Source organism: Nelusetta ayraudi, unplaced genomic scaffold, assembly GCF_046127955.1.
Source record: "Nelusetta ayraudi isolate G7.1 ecotype Tasmania unplaced genomic scaffold, CSIRO-AGI_Nayr_v1 ptg000042l, whole genome shotgun sequence".
Classification (NCBI taxonomy): Eukaryota; Metazoa; Chordata; class Actinopteri; order Tetraodontiformes; family Monacanthidae; genus Nelusetta; species Nelusetta ayraudi.
The window spans coordinates 19,635,001-19,653,314 of NW_027466092.1; the positions used below are offsets into that span (position 1 = coordinate 19,635,001).

Consider the following 18,314-nt stretch of genomic DNA (forward strand, 5'->3'; position numbering starts at 1 on the left):
GCAGTCGCTTTAGTTGAGACACAGAGACACACAGAGACACAGAGACAGAGAAGCTAACACGCTAACAGCACATGGAGCTAGTGAAGCTAGCGGCATCCTGTCTGTGAGGGGCGGGGTTAGCAAGACGCATGCACGCTGCCTTTTCATTAGCTAACTGCTTTTTATCGATTAGAAGCGGGGGGGGGGGGGGGAGGGGGAGGGGGGGAGGAGGGGGAGGCGCTCGGTCAACACACACACACACACACACTCATACGCTCACGCCAACAAACTGCCTCACATACAGATTACAAATTACTGCAACCAGGAAGCCCCCCCCCCCCCTCCTCCCACCACCCTTTTTAAACTGCACATTATGCACGCTCACGCGTCTCCAATCGAGCGGAGAGCTGCCTCGCCTGCCGCCTCCACCCCACCCCTCCACCCCACCCGCCGCCTGCCACCCCACCCCTCGCCCGCCGCCGCCCCCCCCACCCCGCCCGCCGCCTGCCACCCCTTGCCGCTCTCATTTAGTAATGCGTCCCGGAGAAGCCGCACATTTTCATTTCTCCTGCGCCGCCGTGCTGAAGCTCTCCAGGAGGATTTAATCAGGTACAGGGCCAATATTCCGGAGCATTCTGGCCACGCCACTGGGTTAGGGGGGTGCAGGGAGGTCTGGGTGGGGGGAGAGGGGGCGCGGTTAGCTTTAGCCACGCCCTTGGCGGCGCCGACCCGCTATTAGAACACAAATTGCTGCATTAGTTTATCAGAGGTCAATATTAATAAATCCAAACAGGATTTTTTTTGTTGGTACGACGCGCTGAGCCTCCCTTCTCCCCCCCCCCCGCAAAGCACCAACACCACCCACCCCACAGCACCACCTCCACACGCCCCCCCGCCCCACAGTCACCCCACCCCCCCCTCGCGCTCTGGGGCTGTGACAAAAGCTGGGAGCGAACAGGCCCCGAACCAGACGCTCAGTGCCCGCTGCTCCGCTGCTCCTCGAGGGCCTCGCCATCTGTCCGCTGGCACCGGCACATCAGAGTGGCACTGGCAGCAGGAGAGTGGGGGCGGAGGCGGGAGGTGGAGGGTGTGTGTGTGTGGGGGGTGCGGGGGGTGTTAGCAAACAGATGCAGGCAGATTGTGGATTAGGATTCTTCCTTAGATAATACCAAACGACATCTGATAGCGGATCTTTCCCGGCGGAATGCTCGGCGGTGACGGCGTTCCCGGGGGGGTTAACCAGGGCGAGGGATGAATGGAGGCCTGTCTGCCTGGGAACCACCCAGCAGGTGTGGCCAACGCGTGTTGTTGTTGTTGTTTTTAGTACGTACATGTGTGTGTGTGTGTGTGTGAGAGAGAGAGTTTGTGTGTTTGCGTGGCCTTTGGGAGCCTTCTGCCAGCGCCAGTGTGTTGCCGAGAAGCTTTGCTAGCATTAGCACGGCTCGCGCTGCTAGCGAGCGATGACGCAGTTATCGCTTCAAAAATGGCAACGGCCAAAAGGCTGAAATTGTCGGTGGATGAATGCGCAACGTCCCGACGCTGCAAGGACAGCAAAGTTCCCGTGGCGCCGTGAACACGAGGCGGAGCGGGAAAGAGTCGACGCCTCGATCCCGGCGGAGCTCAGGAATGTTGCCAAGGCACGGGAAATCTGCCTTCCAATCAATTAAGTATCTTTTTTTTCTCCCTCGCCCCGAGTGAGCAACAGGAACACTTCATTTTGGATCGGCTATGGAATAAATGGCCCCCCGTCAAAAATAAAAGCCTCAGCCAAATTAGAACGTTCGTCTTTCTTTTTACTGCCTCGCTCTGCTAACAGGAAGTGGCCCAGAAAGACAGGAAGAAGCCGTTTTTGAGGTGCGGGGAAACAGAGAGCGGTTTTGGAATTTTCAATTTAAAAGCAAATAAATAAATAAATGAATTGGACGAGGGGGAAAGGGAAAAAAAGGGAAAAAAGCGGAGAGCCGGGGAGAGAGAACCCGGCCGTCATTACGAAGCCGCGTGCAGATGCATTCAATTAGCTGCGGTTGGAGAAGCCTTGGCAGGAGACCAGCGCTTTGCAAATAAGACGGGCTGTGCAGTAGGGAGATGGGGGGGGGGCACTTTCTCCCCGAGTCCGACAGCACTGCAACACTCCTAACCTCAACACAAACACACACACACACACACACACACACACACACACACACACCCAGGGCCACCACATGTGCCAGGGCTAGCCCCTGACGCTAACGCTAGGGATGCGGCTAGTGGGCTGTAAATGCGGTGTGTGTGTGTGTGTGTCTTTAACTGTGTTGTGGATGTATGTGTGTGTGTGTGTGTGTGTGTGTGTGTGTGTGTGTGTGTGTGTGTAGGAAATAAAGCTCTGGGAGCAGCGGCCACATGATGACAGAGAGTTTCCCAAAGTGCGTCGTTGTGCTTGGATTTGAAGCAGTGGCACAACGACAGCAACGCCCTCGTAAACGTTAGCGTCCTTAGCCGTGCTAGCGTCGGTAGCGTACCGTCAACAAACACACACTCGCCCTCCGCGCTAGTGCACGAGGGTGCTAATTAATGCATAGTTAAATTTAATTAAAATCTGATTTTTTTTTCCTTTATTCTTTTTTTTAACGCACTCAGCTTTGCCCTCAGCCCTTCACAGCACTGCAAACCAGCCGCCACGAGACGCTGGAAGCGATGGGGCTCTTTTTTATTTTTGCTGAGGGCAGGGTTGGAGGGGGAGATGGAAGACAGGGGGGTTGGGGGGGATAGAAAGGAGGTGGGGTGGTGGGGGGGGTAAAAAGAACAGGTGTGTGAAGGAGGGGTTGGGTGGGGGGAGCTCACCTGTTGCTGGTGGAGGAAGGCGGGATCTCTGGGACTCAGGCCCACGAAGCGGTTGGCCGTCGGGGTGCCGGGGGCTGAGTAGCCTGGGAAACACACACACACACACACACACACACACACACACACACACACACACACACACGAGGGCTTTTACAAAGAGCGCTTTAGGAAGTGACATGGAGACAGCACCTCCTGACAGCCTGCTTCCAATCTGTGAGTCACCTCGTCAACAAATCCTTAGGTTTGATATTCACATGTTTTTTTTTGCCTTTTTTAGATCTTTTTGGAATAATAATAATAATAATAATAATAATCATTAATAATCATCTCTGCCTCAAGCAGAGGCAGAGATGATTATTATTATTATCATGATTATTATTATTTTCATCATAATTTATTATTATTACTATTATTATTATTATTATCATTATTATTATTATTATTATTAATAATAATAATAATAATAATAATAATAATAATAATATCTGTTTACATTTTTCAAGCATTCTAATGCTACATGACACAACAAGCTTTAAGTCTTGTCATGTGGTCCACGCCAGGGCAGCGTGAATACAACAAGTGGCGCTGGTCCACAAACTAGATGTATTGCTGTTGTTCCATCACAACAACAGCATGAGGAGTGACACATGATTTACCTCACGGAGAGACGGGAAGATAAATCCTTCAGTTTTCGCAGGTGACGCATGTTTCTCCCTTGTTTTGCATGAAGCAGTGGCTTTCATTTTGCAGCATCTATCAGAAACACTGCGACTGAAGCTGCTGCTAATCACAGCTGAAGGGGGTTATGCTAACTTGCTAACCTGCTCTTTGGCTTAGCTTAGCTTAGTTCAGACAGAGCTGAAAACAAAAGACTCGTGACTCAAACTGTGCATCCCAGCCCAACAAGCCGAGCAAGGACAACAAGCAAGGACGGCGGGCTTTTCTCACAACATGCAGTATTTCAGTGCTTGTTGGAGAAACTGAAGTATTTGACATTGATGTTTCTGATGCTACAATAAGCTAAAGAGCAGAACACAAAGAATGGAGGGGGAATTTGCATTTCATTCAGCCACTAAGAATCTCATTACTGCTCAAACCAAATGAGTTCTTCAGGGCGGTTCCGTTGCCTCCTGGGTGTTTCTAGGTATGTGGGGTCGGTGTGGGCGGACTGGGACTCACCTTCTGTGGAGGTGGTGATGGGCTTGGTGTCGGGCATGGACAGTGAGACGGGCCGCACGGTGCCGTGGTGCGGTGAGGGAGCCAGGACTGGGGTGAAGTGGCCCGGCACCTTCCCAACCACCTGACTGCTGCTGTTGGGCTGCAAGGGACAGGAAGTTAGCACGGGGATGGAGGGCGGAGTCACACGAGGAAGGCTTCACCGTTGTGCCGAGATAGCAGCTCCAAGGTTAGCCTGGTTAGCTGGTGGGCTGACCGGGGAGTGCAGCTGTGTGGACTGCTGGGATCTTTGTCTCCTCATTCCCAGAACCGGGAATCATTTAGCTAATATGCAGAAAGTGCAAAGCAACAAAGTACTGATACATGCTTGTTACTTTTGTGCTAAAAAGTGACAAAGTAATTTACTCATTTTTTTTTATTAAACTTGTTCCTTGATGTGGAACTATTTAAACAATGCTATTGCGTGGTCCAATATTAAAGTGGAGGTTGTTTCAGAGCCCCTCAGTACGATTCCCAGTGCAGATCAAAATAAAAATGTTAAAAAAAAAAAAAACACATTGGTTATTGTAGTGAAGTGTCAAAATAAGGATGAATGTATTGTGTCATTATTTCCTCCAAGTCTCTGTGTTTTGACTTGAAGTCCAGAGAGTGAAGAGTGTTGCCCTCTCTGATGTGTCTGTGCAGGAGCTCCGGCGTCCAGGTCCTCTCGGTCCTCTCGCTCTCTGCAACAACACCGTGACTTCTTTCTTCTTCATTTTAACACTGCTATGCAGCTTCTGAGCCATTTGTCAGAACTTGTTATTGTTCCCTGACACTGACAGCCGTGACAATAGTCACAAATGTTTACGTGCGTTTGAACACCAGAGCACCGAGTGGAAGCAGCTCTGAACTCTCAACATCTCGCCCGCGTCTTTTTTCCGGGCGAGCGACTCAACTCAACTTGGTGAAAGTAGTGAAGGGAAACCTCTGCGCCTGACAGATTGCTGTGGTACTTAAAAAAATGGGCCACAGTTGGGACTGGACCCCCGTGTGTGTGTGTGTGTGCGTGTGTGTGTGTGTGTGTGTGTGTGTGTGTGTGTGTACACTATAGTACACCCGGCCGTCGACGATGGATTTCCTACATGATCCCAAACAATGATTTTAATGGCGCTCATAAATGGAATTTAGGGGGACTCGGGGAGGCGTGAAAAGGGGGGGCGGGGGGGGGCAGAGGGGGGCTGCAGTGCGGAGCTGCAGCGTGCGCGACTTGTCACAATGGTGGGCCGACTGGGGCGGTCCGGCGAGGGGCCGTGCACGCGGACGGAGACATAAAGGGAAGCGAGCAGGAGCTCCTGGAGACTGTCTGGGGGGGGGAGGGGTCGCCCCGGGTTCAAAACTCAAACAGGCCTTTTTTCAGGGGGAAAGAATTGGCGAAGAGTCGGTGGGGTCCCCCCCCCCCCCCACGTGAATAGAATGTTTAATTAGAGTGTAATATAATCTGCGTTAAAGCAAGCATAAAAACATTCTGGCACTCGTCCACGGGATTATAAGACGCTGTGTTATTTGCAGAGACACACCCTCCCACCCCCTCCCCCCTTCTCTCTCTCTGCTCCTGGACCCTCACCACCCCCCCACCCCCCCACCCACCCCATTCTCCTGCACCCCAGCGGAGGGCCAGTTAATTCTGCAAAGAGCCCGGCCCGGGCAACGGCAAATATTTACAACCTTTATCATTCCCCGCCGTTTTCTCTCTGGAGTAACACCCCCCCCCCCCCCCCTCCCACCCCCCTCCACCTCTACCTCCTCCCTCCTCCCTCCTCCTCATCCCGCACTGGGGACGGAGCCGTCGACGAGGAGCTTTGTTTACAGTGGGAACAGCCGGGGATATAAAACTGGTATAAATATCACACCGCTCACAGACGCCAGGCCGGGCGGTCCAAATCCCCCCCCGCCAACAACTCCCAAAAAGAAAAACCCAACATTTGGGATTTACGGCACCTTGTAAGCACACCTCCAAAGCCACGCGTGACCTTCTAATGCAACCGCACATCAACCAGGAAGTCGGGGAGTCGGCGCTCGTCCGTCGCCGGAACTGCAAATCTTTAGCTTAGAGTTTGACAAACTGCCTGCTAATCCCTTTTAATCCACCCCTGAAATCTTTTTCTGGAGGTGTTCTGGTAGCGGGAATGAAGAGCGACGGCCTGGAGAGGGCGGAGTCACTGGTGCAGCGGTACACTGTGTCCAGAACCGGCCCCCGTTGCCCCCCTGCCTGGCACTCAGTGTTCAGGGTTGGACTTGGTGGGTTGGATCGGTGTTTCTCAACGACTGTGCCGCCGCGCTCACTAATGTACCATGAGATCATGTCAGGTGTGCCGTGATCCATTATGCAATTTCTATGAAGTGGTCTAAAATAATAACTTTGCATTGTGGGGCTTTGTGCTTTAAAAGGTTGTTAAGTTTATTTCCCTCCCAGGATCTCAGCTGTGTATCCCAACACAACCAGCTTTCACACTGAGTGAGTGCAAATAAATGAAGAGACTACATTGTCACTGTTAGGGTAAAAAGTGTCATTTTATAATATCTTTGGTTGGTGTTGTGTCATGGGATTTCTTTCAATGTAAAAAATGTGCTGTAGCTCAAAAAAGGTTGCAAACGCTGTGTTAGATCCCCCACTGGATCCCTCGGCAGAAGAGGTCAAACGCAAAGGTCAAATGCAAAGGTCAAATGTCACATCCTTGGGGACGGGACAGGAACCCACCTGACTGCTCTGCGGGCTGGACGGGTCATATGACGGCACGTAGCTCTTGAGGGGGTCTGCGGGGTTGAGGTGGGGCGGGTAGCGGATGGTGGTGTGCGAGAAGTAGGATGACGGCGCCGGCGGCAAGATGGTGGGGGCCGAGAACTGCAGGGGCGAGTGCGGAGGGGGGCTCCTGGTGGATATAACTGCGGAGGGAGAACCAGCGTTAGCGGTTGCGTTAGCGGCTGCGTTAGCGCGGCCACCCGGCGCTGCGAGGCCCACTCACCACTGTGTCCGACACTCGTCAGGCCCGGGTGGTGAGGCTGCGGGAAAGTGCTGAGTCGTGGGGAGGAGTCCTGCGGGGAGGTGGGACTGAACAGCGGCTTCTCCGGCTTCTTCATGGTGGGAGACGACATGTCTGGTCAGCGGGGAGCGGGGGGGGTAAAAAAACAAACACAGAAGCAGAAGACACAGGGATGAGAAAGATTGCGGTGACACAAGTTGAGAAGAAGGAGGAGCGAGCCAGCAGCAGTTAGGAAGCTAGCGCCATCTTTCTGCAATCAGCGGCTTTCCAAGATTCCTGATTCCTGCTGGTGCACAGGTACAGGAGGAAGCAAACACTGTGGGTTCTTTAAGGGTGGAAGGTTATAAATGAAATGAAATCTTTTCAAGGGATTCTTCAGTACGTGCGCAGATAATAAAAAAAAAGAGCCGCTTGAGTTTCCGCAGTTTTCAATTTTCCGAGTGTCTGCCGATACGACGAGGAACTGATCCGCCCATGATTCTGGGGGGAAGCGACCGTCCCGTCCCCTGTGACCAACGCCCCCCCCGCCCCCGCCCCCTCCGCCGAGGCATTTCCACGGGATTAAGCGTGCTCCCTCAGCGGGGGCGAAAGAATCCGCCCGGGACGAATCACTACATCTCCCGCGGAAAGCGGAGCGGGGTGTGACGAAGACGGCTGGAATTGAGGGGGAATTCCCGCGCTGGAGGTTGGGAGAGGATACGGGCTGTCAGGACCAACAAGACGTAAACACAGAGAGTGAGAGGGAGAAAAAAGGAAAAGACCAAAAGTTTTTAACCCTCCTTAATGGGAGGCCGCTCATGCTCACACACACACACACACACACACACACACACACACACACACACACACACACTCACACACACACACACACACACACAAAGCATCATTTCCCACCTCGCGAAAAGGGGAGAAACTATGTCTCCATCGGCAGCGGGGTGAGGTTTTCATAAATGACAACCATGTGCGGGGGGGGGGGAGATAAAAAAATGAGCGCTCGGCACTTGGGAGGCCTCATATGGGTTTAATACCACCCTACTTCTCCTCGTTTATCCTGCCTGACACAATAATGGCCGCCTTTGGAGACTTTCCTACCCGGGACTCTCTCTCTCTCTCTCTCTCTCTCTCTCTCTCCCTCCCTCTCTCTCTCTCTCTCTCTCTCTCTCTCTCCCTCTCTCTCTCTCTCTCTCTCTCTCTCTCTCTCTCTCTCTCTCTCTCTCTCCCTCCCTCTCTCTCTCTCTCTCTCTCTCTCTCTCTCTCCCTCTCTCTCTCTCTCTCTCTCTCTCCCTCTCTCTCTCTTGGTCGGCCGACCGGCCGGCCGGCCGGCGTGTGCGAGGGTTTCTTTTTTTACGGCGAGCGGTGTGCACGACTCTCCTGCTTCCCTGATGTTCTGGGTTTTCACGTTGAACGACCAGGACGGGGGGTGTGGAGGGGTGGGCTGTTGGGGTACCTCTGCTGGGGCTGCTGGGGAATATGACATTCAAACCTGCCGCAGGTAATGGAGCTTCCATGGGACTTCACAGACCTCGTTAAATTCCTCATTGACATTCACAGTCGTCAAGAAAAAAAGACGTTCAAGTCGTACCAGGACGTGCGGTCGTCTATTTCCTGAAAGGAATCTGGCGCGGCCGCGCTCGCCCTGCGGCTTCGGAAAACAGCTTGGATTCAGCGGGAACACGGCGTTCCGGTAGCCGGGCGCTCTGGGAGCGACAGGTGCGAGAGAATACGGAGTTTGCACTCAGGAGGGCGGCTGGTTCAAATGGGTTCAAACGGTCCCCGTGTTTGCCAAGGCTGGGGGGGGGGTGCTCCTGACATGCTATGCGCTCCGGGGACGGTTCAACAGGTTCAAAGCGCAGAAAGCAGCCGAGGCATGTCGAGCCGCGACCAAAAAACCCCCGGTGACAGCGTTGATGTGTCAGTGGTTTATGAGCGAGGGACCGGGGTTCAGCTGGTGGGTGGGGGGGGGGGGGGGGGGGGGGATGAGGAAGAGGACCGATACCCTTCCTGCGTCCTGCGCGGGTGACGGGCTCATCGTGCAACGCCTGAGCCGCTGTTTGTGCCAGATTTAGACGAGCGCATCGCTTCCATTTGTCTTTTGTGTTTGGGACAAATGCAGCAGTTGGACCAGCGCACTGACTCAGTATCAAAGTCTCACCTCCATCCCTGTCGTGCCAGTTGGCCCGACTGCTGGCCGGTGAACTGGGAGATGAGTAAAAGTCCGGTCCTGTAGGGCTTGTGTCCATGTTCTCGTCCATACTGACGGTTTTTGGCCTTTTGCTGCGGGACAAAGAGAAAGGCTGTCGGGTTAAACATGTTTCTTCAATCCTTCTTTTCACAATCACCACTTTTACACCCTCCTAATATGATTTGTCTTATATTTTGGGCCATGGCAGCTAGTAGAAGTCATTATCGGCTAGCAACTATTTTCCAATGTTAGCTACAAATAGCTAATTACATAGGAGAGCTATCATCCAAACTGGGAAAATGACATCAGGCACAAGTGATTTCCCTAGCTACCAGCTAACAGCCACAGCAGCTAGCCTTTCTCTGCTAGCCTTACATCATCCATGGCAAGCTAACAGCTGCTGCAGCAAGCTTTTAGCCACTCAAGGAAGCCACCATCTCCAACCGTGAGATTGCTTTTGACACTCTGGGCTAACATCTGCAACAGCTAGCCCTCATTTTCTGAAGTTAGCCTTTGACTGCCACAGCTAGTGTGCGTTTGCTGCGAAAGAGAAACATCTCCGGGCCAAAATGCTACAGTATCCCGTTGCAGTAACTTGCACCTACCTGCCAGGTGGGGAGGAGAGCGAGCGGTGCAACCCCACACTTGAGTTCAGGTCTTGGTAGTAGGGCTGACTCGGCATGTCGGCCATGGAGAAGTTGACCACGGCGCCGTGGGTGATGGGCACTGAAGGGGCAAACAGACATGAGCAAGATCTAGTCAACACTGCTTCCCTATACAATCAGACACACAGTTAAATCTGCGAAGAATGCTGAAAGTTTCTCAAAACTCGAGATTGAACCTCAAATAATCAGAGCCTTGTTCCCTGCCTGAGAAATGTAGCGCAGTAAGTCACTCTTTATTCTGGCAAAGCGGCTGTGAACACACATTTGTTGCTTATTACGCAGAATAATTTGTGATTTACATCGTCTCCCCATGATAAATAAATGCGCTGTTTTCCTCGGCGGGACGGAGGTGTCGGATTCTCCTTCACAATAAAAGCATCCAGTCTGTCTGCTCCCTCCCGGGCCAGACCGCAGTGGAGCGCAGGGGGGTTATTGGTGTTTGGGACTCGATGAGAGGCTGGAGTGTGTGGTGTCCTCTGTTGTGGTCTGAGGTTCACCACTGGCACCATCCCTCCGCCCAGCCTCCGCTCTGGCAGCCGGCTCAAGTGCTGGCACGACCCGCTGCCAACACCGCCGCCACCGCCGAGTGGAAGAATGCAGTCGCTCCGCCGACACTTTGTCATTTACATCCATCATTAGCAAAGACACCCGGGTAAACGCTGTAGTCCCGGCAGCGTTTTTTTTTCTTTTCTTTTTTTAATCTCGTCCTTGTTTTCGCTGCCCAGAAACGCGACAGGACTTTTAACCTAATAGAAAAATTAAACAATTCCTCATAGCTGCAAAAGCTAAAAGTGCCTGATAGGAGTGTCACAGGCACTGCAGCAGGAGAGCGCACTGATTTGTTAGTTTGTCAATTCAAGAAAACACGTCAAAGTGTCGGTTTAGGCTGTTAGGATTCTACATCCATCCATCCATGCATGCAAACACCCACTTCCTCCTGCGCAGAGGGTAGAATTCCACATTCTAAAGAGAATTTTAAAGTCGTTATCGTTAACGACTAATTCCTGTTGCTCTGTGATAGTTTTTTTTAAAGGTCATTTATATTTTTAGGTCATTTATAATCCACAAACAAATTAGCTATTTCTTTCCAATCAAAGTAAATGTTTTCATTATTATTTTTTTAAACTCATTCTCAGCAATCCATCTCGAAAAGCTCCGACCTCCATCGATTTCGCACGACTGGAGCACAACCGGAATAATCATCATCATCCCATGAGGACAAAGTGGTGGAGCTTTGGCCAGGAGGATTCAGTTGTGACACAAACAGAAGCTGCATCAAGCTAACTGCATGGTTTTGTTTGGCTTTGAATGCAACAGGGGATCAATCCGAGTGATTGGCGAAACACTCGGCCGCATGCTGCCCCAGTCAGGCAGCTCAGAGTGTAAATATCGCTCCAAGTGTCGGTAAAGCAGCAGTTTGTGGCCTGACATGTTTCTGCAGGAGCTGGTGAGCAGAACCTGCCCAACTGGATCAACCACAGCAGCAGCAGCAGCAGCAGCAGCCAGGGGAAGACTCAGTGAAGGAAGACGGCTGAGCGATCGGCTGTGCTTGGATTTGTGACTTCAAGTGCTGCAAGACTCTGACAGAAGCGCCATGTTTACTGTCGCCAACACAAATCAATGACAGTCGAGTAGACAAAGAGAACCTGACAGGGTGGTTCTGTTATATATTTCCATCCAAGACAATGAATTCAACTCTCTGAAGTGAAACACACAGGACAGGAGAGCAGACTGAATAAAAAAGAAAACCAATTTTTAAACAAGCGTGACGAGGAATTGAATTAAAAGTGGTGGCAGCGAGTCTTCTGTTGCCTTCAGCGTGATCCTCAGTGTTGGTCATGTGAGGGTACTTACTTCTGGACACTCGCACCAGCTCTGCCACACTGAAGACGCCAGATTTGATGAAGCTGTCTTCCAAGTAGACTACAGAGGCAGGAGAGGACAAGAAGTGGTTCAGTCTTCACGGCTTCACTGGGGCTCAAATCAGTAGTTTGAGTTAAATGGTTCAAAAGTAACAGAATTTATTTGTTTAAAATGGTGGTCGTGGCCAGAAAAATAAGTTCCAGAAAAATTCCTCTCTAAGATTTTTTTTATGTTTTCAAATTAATAATCATTTAAATGTATGCATTTACTTTGAAGACAGTGTCACCTGATAGGACGTGTGATGATTTCTTTTGGGAAAAAAGAAATATTTGGACCGACCTACATGCTTAAACACATCAACGTCTGCATTTGCGTGCAGTTAGCTTACTGAGTGCTCGCGCCCACCTGCAATCAACTCCGCTGATGACGAAGCTAAAGTAAACATTCAGTAATTGCTACATTGCTACGTTGTTCAACTCAGTCAAAATTTACATTGCCGCAAATTTCCTAATGAAGTCAAAGATGTTATCAGGGTGCTCACGGATGTAAATATTGGTCACACGCTGCATCCAGGATTCCCTGGAGCTCAGGTAAACACAGGCGAAGTTAGCAGAATCAATTACTGGTAATTAGGAGCTACCGTGTCTCTCCGTGTCACCTAAACCAATGAAACCGCCAGACCGAGTCAAATCCAAATTTGACATTTTGTTTGAAAGAATACGGTTGCTTTAGAATCCAATCTTTGCAAATAAAACACTTTTAAAAAAAATCAAAAAATGTAAAACTTTTTTTCTTCTTCCATCGTTGTTCTGGAATGCCTTGGTGGCCCTGTCCAATATTGAATTTTCTAAAATATGATTAATCATTTTTTGTGTGTGTGTTGTTATGTAGACTGTCATGGCTTGCATCCACATTGTAGGCCTCCTGCCGTGTGCGAAATACCCGTTAATATTCACACCGGATTCCCCCAGTGTTTCGCACACTGGCCTCCTGCATTTGAATGAAAATTAGATTGGTATTGAGTAACCAACAGGAGGATGGGGAGCCCCCCCGAGCCGCCCCAAGGAATCCTCCACCCCCAGAATACTGACAGCTATTCCCAGTTATCAGTGCAAGTGGCGCTGCAAGTTGGCGATGGACTGCGTTGCAGCTCCACTTCCCTCTGTAAAAGTTAATACAGGCAAATATTGACACAGCCATGGTAGCGTTCAGAAGCTCTGTTGGCATTGTGTTGGCTGATCATGAGCCGTCAGTGGATCCGTGCGGCCGACGCATCGCCCACAGCGGGACGGCCCGGCTGAGGTTCTGATGAGGTGGCAGCACAGCGTGAGCCGCACCTGCCAGGGTCTCCAGCAGGGGCGCCGTGCCTCCACTGAGGGGCCTCTGAGGGGCCCCAGAGTGGCTGGCTGACTGGTTGACTGGTTGACTGACTGGCTGGCTGGTTGACTGGCTGGGTGGCTGGCTGGCTAACTGGCTGACTGACTGGCTGGCTGACTGACTGGCTGACTGACTGGCTGGTTCACTGGTTGACTGGCTGACTGACTGGCTGACTGACTGACTGGCTGGGTGGCTGGCTGGTTGACTGGCTGGGTGGCTAACTGGCTGACTGACTGGCTGGTTCACTGGTTGACTGGCTAACTGACTAGCTGGTTGACTGCCTGGCTGACTGGCTGGCTGCCTGACTGACTGAGTGGCTGATTGACTGGCTGGGTGGCTAACTGGCTGGTTGACTGGCTAACTGACTGGCTGGCTGACTGGCTGGATGGTTGACTGGCTGTCTGGCTGGTTGACTGGCTGACTGGTTGACTGGCTGGCTGGCTGACTGGTTGGTTGACTGGTTGGTTGACTGGTTGACTGGCTGACTGGCTGTCTGACTGGTTGACTGGTTGACTGGCTGACTGGTTGACTGGCTGTCTGACTGGTTGACTGGTTGACTGGCTGACTGGTTGACTGACTGGCTGGCTGACTGGCTGACTGACTGGCTGGCTGGTTGACTCACTGACTGGCGCACCTCCCTTGGCAGCCACGTGACAACGTGTTCTCGGAGTTTGAAACTAATTACACTCCTCCAAACTGTTTCCATTCCAGCTTGGTGACTGAGCAGGTCGGCCGAGGAGACACAGGAAAGTGTTTCAGCATGACGTTACATGACGAGGTTGAATAATCTGAAAGCACCTAAATTATTAAAACCAAACCTAAATCTGAGATGTTCAATGTTAAAAATAAAGATATTTTACAGGGTCTTTAATTTTAATTTCTCCGAGATTTTTCTGAAAAGTTGATTTGCATTCCAACAATTTTCCTCTGACAATTTTATTAACTTGTTGCCTGTGACTGTTTTTCGCTCTGTAATATTTTTCTCTACAAAGCATTATGTTTCAATCCTTGTTGTAGAAATCACCAATATGCAGATGTTTTGTGTTACAAGATTTGTGTTTTTGTTTCCCCCCAAATTCTTGCGATTTCAGCATTCCGTGTTTCCTTTTCAATATTTAATCTGTTCTTGTTTTTTTTTCCCTCAACTAATTTTGAAATGTCTTGTCAGAATTCCCATTCTTCACCTCAGAAATCCTGATGTATTTTTTTTTTACATTTGAAGTCACAATTTCAAATGTAATCATAGAAAGAAATGAAAAATTATTTTAAACAAAGTACAATTTAGCACTCAATAAATTAATATTTTAATATTTTGACATGCGGCACAGATCCTACTGGGCGAATTCTTCTGGCCGTCACTTTTTCTTTACGAGCGCACATGTGGCTGCCGGCGGTCCGCTTGCGAGTCAGCGGGTTCAGTGTGTTGAAAAGCGGCTCAGCGTCGGTGTAGTGGAACAATAGCGCAATGACAGACAGGCCGGGCCAGAGGGGCGGAGTCCAAGAGGAGGGGTGGGGTACATACCTGGAAGAGGGTTCTTGCCTTGCTCATTGTTACTGGGACTTCCTGACTGCTGCGAGTCTGCAAACACACAAAGAGAGGAGGGAGGGGGCTGCGTCAGTATGGAATGAGGACACGCTGATGCACCGAGCAGCCAACAGTTTCATTTACCCAACAGCAGCAGGTCCACAAGAGGCCGCAAGCTTCTGCGGGTCAATTCTATGTGTGACTGCATGATGCACTGCGCGACTGAGTGACGGGACGAGGAAATAGATATAATAGATAGATAGATAGATAGATAGATAGATTATAGATAGATACTGTGTTTCTCCCAAAGGAAATTCAGTTCTCAGCTGTAAAGTGCAAATTGCATGAATGTGAATACATGTGTGGGACACCACTCCACTCCTCTTATTCTCATAAGTGAAGAAAAAGAAACGCAAAAGTTGTCCAACGAGCAGTTTCATTTTCTTTTCCTTTCTGAATTTGGCCATTTTGATTTTTGTGAATTTCTTGAGTGCGCAAGCCAGAGGCGGGGAAGCCGGTGAACTCAGACACCCTCGGCCTGAAACAACAGCCGTCTTCCTGCCGCAGCTGCGAGGCAGCTACAGCGAGGAGGAGGAGGAAGAGGAGGAGAAGGAGGAGGAGGAGGACAGAGGAGAAGTTTGATTTATCAGCTCCATGTGCTCTCTTCATGTCTCTCTTCTGAGCCCGACTATTAAACGGCACATCAAAAACAGGCAGCCGGCAAACAGGCCCAAACGTCCAGGAGAAAACACATTCTGAGAGGTTCGGAAAGGAAGACGCGCACACACACACACACACACACACACACACACACACACACACACACACACACTCCTATACCCATCTAGTTAGCTTAGCGCAAATGCTAAGTGTAGGGAAGAGAGAAAGGAAAGGCGGAGGGGGGACGTACAGGATCAGAGGTTGTTGGGTTTTTTTCACCCCTTCGCGTGTTTGTTTTGTGTTCTTGGAGGGCTGAACCATGACAAAAAGAGCAGATGGTGTCGGCAATTAGAGATCCCAGGCAGCATCCTGCCAGCATGAGGCGCCGCCGAGACACAGAGAGCGAGAGAGACCACCTGGATGAGTCAAGGTGGGATGCGAGCATATGGCGCATCTGCCAGTCCTGCACCGGAGCCACGGTGAACAGCTCCCCCTCTTGTTGCGTTACATTTTCCCTTTGGCCTCCTCTGGGAGGGCAGCGCTCCTTGCTAACTTCCTAGTGTCCGCTAGCAGGTCACATGACTGCGTCCACCATTTTGTTTAAAAAACCCACTGGATCCTGAAGCGTGTGCATGCTGGTATGAATCATCATGCATAAAACATTTAATGTTATGCCCACTGGAAGTCGGATTTTTCTTTTCTTGCCTCTCAATTATTATTTCTCTGACTGAAAGAGTTTGGTGAGTATTACAGTTTGTTTCATTTTTTTTTTAGTCAGAGGACCGTTAATGATTTTGGATGGATGTGTTTTAAATTATACTTTAGCAAGATAAAATTATTTTTGTATATGCAAGAATAACACTGTCAAAGTGTTTCACTTCAAACTGACTCAGAATTTGAGGCCTTATTTGAAACTCACACATATGAACACTGAGGGTTACGATAGAAAAAAATATTTCTGATTCTAAAATGTGAAAAAATAAATCAAAAGTAAAAACACAGGGACTAATAAATTATTTCTAGAGAAATTACATGAGCCAAAATACAAACAGGAGTAAATGTCAAAATTGTATTGAAATTCAGCGAGGTGAAACAAATTATCAAAACGGTTTGTGTTGCATTTTAATTCAGGAAAATCAGAGAGATTCTTATGGCTTCAAGGTGTCGCCACATATTAAAGAAGCACTTTCTCTTTCGGTTTTGTCTTATGTAAAAAAAAAACGTGTTTTTTTTAATTAATTGAAGTTTATTTTTTGTCTTCTATTTCATTGGCTTTTAAATGAACGGAAAGCCGGTACAGATCCTGTACAGTACGTTACAGAGGGGCCGGATCCTCGTCTGCTGTCTGTGTGCAGCAGCGGCAAATCTGATAGTCTCCAAATAAACACCAGTGGAACCCGTAAATAAACAGCTGCGGTCGCAGAGGCTGGGCGTGCACACACACACACACACACACACACACACACACACACACACACACACACACACACACACTCCTTCCAAAAAAAACATCTCTCGCTTCTCTTCTGTCGCAGCCACTTGTTTAAATCAACAAACGGCTTCGCGACGGAAGACGACAAAATAAGAGCGCAAGAAAAATAAAGAGTGTTTTGTTTTCAGCAAAAAACTGAAAAAAAAAAGAAGAAGGTGGAGAGCGGCAGAGCAGAGGTGACTTGTGGGTATTTTTTTTCTTCCTCCTCTGGACGTGCGGCGAGTTCTTACACCTTCTCGTCCGGCGGGATACTTATCATACCGCGGTAACGAGCCGCCCAATTAGGGATAATGGCAACAGAAATCTGGCTCGACAAGAAAGTTTCCCAGAGCCTGTGAGGTTCCTCCACACCCAACACACACACACACACACACACACACACACACACTCCAAACCCACCCTCTATGTTTCTTGGCATCACACCCATTCAGTTCCCACTAAAGTCACACGCGTGTGTACACACACACACACACACACACACACACACACGGTGTGCATTAACTTGGCTGCACAGTTTTTGAAACTTTCCCTCTTTATTTATTTATTCCTCTTTTTTTCCTCGGGTGTTTTTGGGGAGAGAGTTGGGGGGGGGGGGGGGGTGTGGGAGTGGCGCTACCCGCAAACAGTTGCAGATACTTACATAGGAGTGCACACACACACACACACACACACACACACACGCGCACACACACACACACACGCTGCAGATGCATACCGCTGTCGACATTTCAGGAGGAGAGAGCAGCAGCACGTCTGGCAGCCATTTTATGCCGAGCAGTGCGCTGCACATGTATAGCTGCTGCTGCTGCTGCTGCTGCTGCTGCTGCTGCTGCTGCTGCAGCTGCTGCTGCTGCTGCTGCTGCTGCTGCTGCACGGCAGTGGCAGTGGCAGTGGCAGTGGCGGCTGCCAGAGGCTCCCGTCCCGAGCCAAGACGTGTTTTGTGTTTTCAGCAGCCCGGAGGGGGGAGGAGGCCGAGCGGTCGGCCGGACGGCCGGCCAGCAGGGAGGGCGAGGGGCGGGGGGGTGGTGGTGGTGGGCGGGTGGAGGAATATCGAGCTAATTATGGAGCAGCTCTGATGCGTAATGTTTCGACAATACAGCTGCTCCTGAGTAAATATTTGATGTGGACTTTTCTTCTTCCTGCTCGGCTGCGGCTGCCCAAAACCTGCGCACGCGCCTGCCTGTGTGTGTGTGTGTGTGTGTGTGTGTGTGTGTGTGTGTGTGTGTCTGATACAAGTCCTGACAGCGCACATAAGTGACTGTACATGCGCCCATATGGAATGCAAGCGTGTGTGTGTGTGTGTGTGTGTGTGTGTGTGTGTGTCCTCCTGGTTCTTCTCACTGGCAGCTCCGCCTGATGACCTCACGCTCCTGCGGCGCTCTGCGCTGCCAGCGCCGCCCGTCCTGCTGCTGCTGCTGCTGCTGCTGCTGCTGCTGCCACAAGGCCGCACTCCTCCTCTCTTCTTCTACCCCTGCTTTCTTGCTTTCTTTCTTTCTTTCTTTCTTTCTTTCTTTCTCGCTAACTTTCTTTCCATGCCGCCTTTTCCACCCGCGCA

The 18,314-nt window shown here is 50.4% G+C and overlaps 1 protein-coding gene across 5 annotated transcripts in view; it reads right to left on the reverse strand.

The window, feature by feature from the left end:
* LOC142894163 (nuclear factor 1 B-type-like) overlaps positions 1-18,314 on the reverse strand; it is a 59,877-nt gene that overhangs the window by 4,031 nt on the left and 37,532 nt on the right. For all 5 annotated transcript variants that reach the window (XM_076035352.1, XM_076035355.1, XM_076035354.1 and 2 more), the window contains exons 3-10: positions 14,605-14,661; positions 11,697-11,765; positions 9,783-9,903; positions 9,148-9,269; positions 6,978-7,109; positions 6,713-6,897; positions 3,979-4,117; positions 2,800-2,882 (exon numbers count right to left, since the gene is read on the reverse strand). In XM_076035352.1, the coding sequence (XP_075891467.1) occupies positions 2,800-2,882; positions 3,979-4,117; positions 6,713-6,897; positions 6,978-7,109; positions 9,148-9,269; positions 9,783-9,903; positions 11,697-11,765; positions 14,605-14,661 (908 nt within the window). The remainder of the gene's footprint in view (positions 1-2,799; positions 2,883-3,978; positions 4,118-6,712; positions 6,898-6,977; positions 7,110-9,147; positions 9,270-9,782; positions 9,904-11,696; positions 11,766-14,604; positions 14,662-18,314) is intronic.